The 2,881-nt window shown below is 46.8% G+C and overlaps 1 protein-coding gene across 1 annotated transcript; it reads left to right on the forward strand.

The window, feature by feature from the left end:
- Nucleotides 1-1,675: 1,675 nt before the first annotated feature.
- Nucleotides 1,676-2,656, forward strand: LOC131220001 (uncharacterized). Its single transcript, XM_058214979.1, has one exon. The coding sequence runs from the start codon at nt 1,676-1,678 to the stop codon at nt 2,654-2,656; it is 981 nt and encodes a 326-aa protein (XP_058070962.1).
- The last annotated feature ends 225 nt before the right edge of the window (nt 2,657-2,881 follow it).

The following is a 2,881-nucleotide window of genomic DNA, read 5'->3' on the forward strand; positions in this document are numbered from 1 at the left end:
GATTCGTGATAGTCTTCATAGATGATATTTTAATTTACTCCAAGATGTAAGAGGATCATGCCAAACACCATCGAATAGCTCTTCAAACTCTAAAGGACAATCAGTTGTATGCCAAAGCTTCAAAATGTGACTTTTAGAAGAATGAAGTAAAGTTTTTGGTGCACATGGTATTAGAAAAAGGAGTGTCGGTAGATCCATCAAAAGTTGAAGCTGTGTTAAATTGGGAGCAGCCCACCAATGTAACAAAAGTGTGCAGTTTTCTCGGATTAGTTAGTTATTATAGAAAGTTCATTGAGGGATTCTCTAAGATAGCAAGGACGTTGACTAACTTGACCAAAAAAGGCACTTCTTTTAAATGGAATGAAAATTGTGAGTAGGTTTTCTCTGAATTGAAGAAGTGATTAACAGAAGCCCCAGTACTTTCTTTACCAACAGAAGGGGAAAGATTTGTGATATATACTGATGCATCTTATCAAGGGTTGGGATGCGTGCTAATGTAAATTGGTAAAGCAATAGTATTCGCGACCGGGAAATAGTTAGACCAGTGGTGGAAGTCGAGTCCGCACCGCGAAGTGTGGGACCTGAAGCGTTACAGCATCAATCCGCCCAAATTCCAACTTCGGTCCAGAACCCCCCTCCGACCCAAGACCAAGTTCTGGCACGGAACCTAACAACTGGGGCTCCGATAAATTCCTCGATCACCTCAGCCCTAGCACCGACAAACCTCTGCCACGAGCTGGAGAGGAGGAGGGGGGGTGAGGACCCTTGAGGTGGAGGCTCCTTGGGAGACGGTAGCCGAAAACATGGATCCGTGGGAGACAAGTTCATGGAACTCAGTAATCGGATTCAAATGTTACAGTAGAATCAATAACCTTCATCTGTCCCTACCGCTGTTCAGGTGATGTTGGAAGAGACTGAACCTCCTTTCGCCGCCGCAATCATGAGCGAGGTGATGCTGCAGAGGTTTCGGATACCTCTCGTCATCTAGTACTCCGAGTCTCGAGATCCATCCGAGCACGTAGAAGTCTATCGCTCTTGGATGTAGATCCAGACGGCTACGGATGTGATGATGTGCCGAGTCTTTTCAATCACCCTTATTGGATCAGTTTGGAGTTGGTACAAACAACTCAAGCCTGATTCGGTCGGTTCCTTCACAGAGCTCAGCAGATTGTTCCTTACCTAGTTCATAAGTGGTAAGAAGAGTCGGAAGCCGACTACTCATTTGCTTCCTATCAAATAGGGCCTAAAGAATCATTGAAGGACTTCATCGCCCGCTTCAATGAAGAGGCATTACAGGTGGAGGATTATGATGACAAAATGGCACTCTTTGCCATGTTCAGTGGGCTAAAAGAGGGGAAGTTTACCTTCTTAATTGGGAAAAACCCACCAAAGACATTGGCCGAGCTTGTCACCAGAGCTCAAAAATACATAATACTGAGGAGTTCTCTAACTCTCGTAAAAATATCCAAGTAGCGGAGCCATCAACTAAAGGGAAGAGGCTGAGGAACAAAGAGCCCTAGTCATCCAACAAAAAATCGTATGACTCTGATCCTCGTGATCATCGGCCGAGCAGGAAAGTTGAGGGGAGTTCCATTCCTACACTCCCCTCAACACATCTACAAAACAGATACTGCTAGACATCAGGGGTCAAAAACTCCTGAGTTGGCCCGTGTGCATGAAAGCCGACACGGATCGCCGAGATAAGCGCAAGTACTGCCAATTCCATCGTGACCACGGTCATAACACGAGTGACTATGTGGATCTCAAGGACGAGATCGAGACCCTCATCTGTAAGAGTCATCTGCGTCGATACACCAAGGAGGAGAAATCAGCTCAGAGAGAAAAGCAGCCAACAAAAATTGCAGAAGAACCAGTCGAAATTTGTACAATCTTTGGTGGTTCGTCTGGTGGAGGAGACTTAAATAGGGCTCGTAAAGCCCACTCTCGGAAGTCCGATCCGGACAACTACATCCACATAACCAAGAGTCCAAGGAAAGAACTCCGAGTCAGTTCATGCAACCTGACCTTCACGGAAGATGATGCACGCAGAATTCAACATCCACACGACGATGCCTTAGTGGTGGCAATGACCATAGCTAACCATAAGGTTTACCACATCCTGGTCGACACTGGGAGCTCAGCTGATATCATCTACTCGGAGGCCTTCGAAAGAATGGAGATCCTAAGGTCACGCCTCAGACCTGTGAAGACCCCTCTGCACGGGTTTGCTGGAGAAAGGGTGATCTCTGAGGGAGCTATCTCCCTCCTTATGACTACAGGAGAAGGACGACATCAAGTCACCCTTTTGGTGGACTTCCTTGTTGTTAACATGTCGTCAGTGCATAACGTCTTCTTAGGCAGACCCTCCCTCAATGCAATGCAGGTGGTCATGTCCACATACCATCTAATGATGAAATTCCCCGCCGAGGGCGGGATAGGTTATCTCCGAGGCGATCAACACGAAGCTCGAAAATGCTATACGATAGCAGTGAAGAAAGGCTCGACGAAGCAAGCCCTCATCATTAATGTCCTCGATCCCAGGGGTCCTACAGAGGATTCATCCATGGAGGACTTAGAGGCTGTACCATTTGATGAAGTAAATCCGAGCAAAACTATTCAGCTCGCCATGTCATTGAATTTCGAGCAACAGTCTTAGATGTTAGCCTTCCTGCAGCAGCATAGAGACGTCTTTGCATGGCCGCATGAAGACATGTCGGGAATCTCTCTCGATGTCATGGTCCACAGGCTGAATGTGGACCCAGATCACAGGCCAGTAAAATAGAAGAGGAGAGCATTTGACGCCGAACGATATGCAACTATAGCAGACGAGGTCTCCAAACTCCTTGACATTGGCTACATCGAGGAGGTGCATTATCCAGAT

This window comes from Magnolia sinica, chromosome 12 (genome assembly GCF_029962835.1).
Source record: "Magnolia sinica isolate HGM2019 chromosome 12, MsV1, whole genome shotgun sequence".
NCBI lineage: Eukaryota > Viridiplantae > Streptophyta > Magnoliopsida > Magnoliales > Magnoliaceae > Magnolia > Magnolia sinica.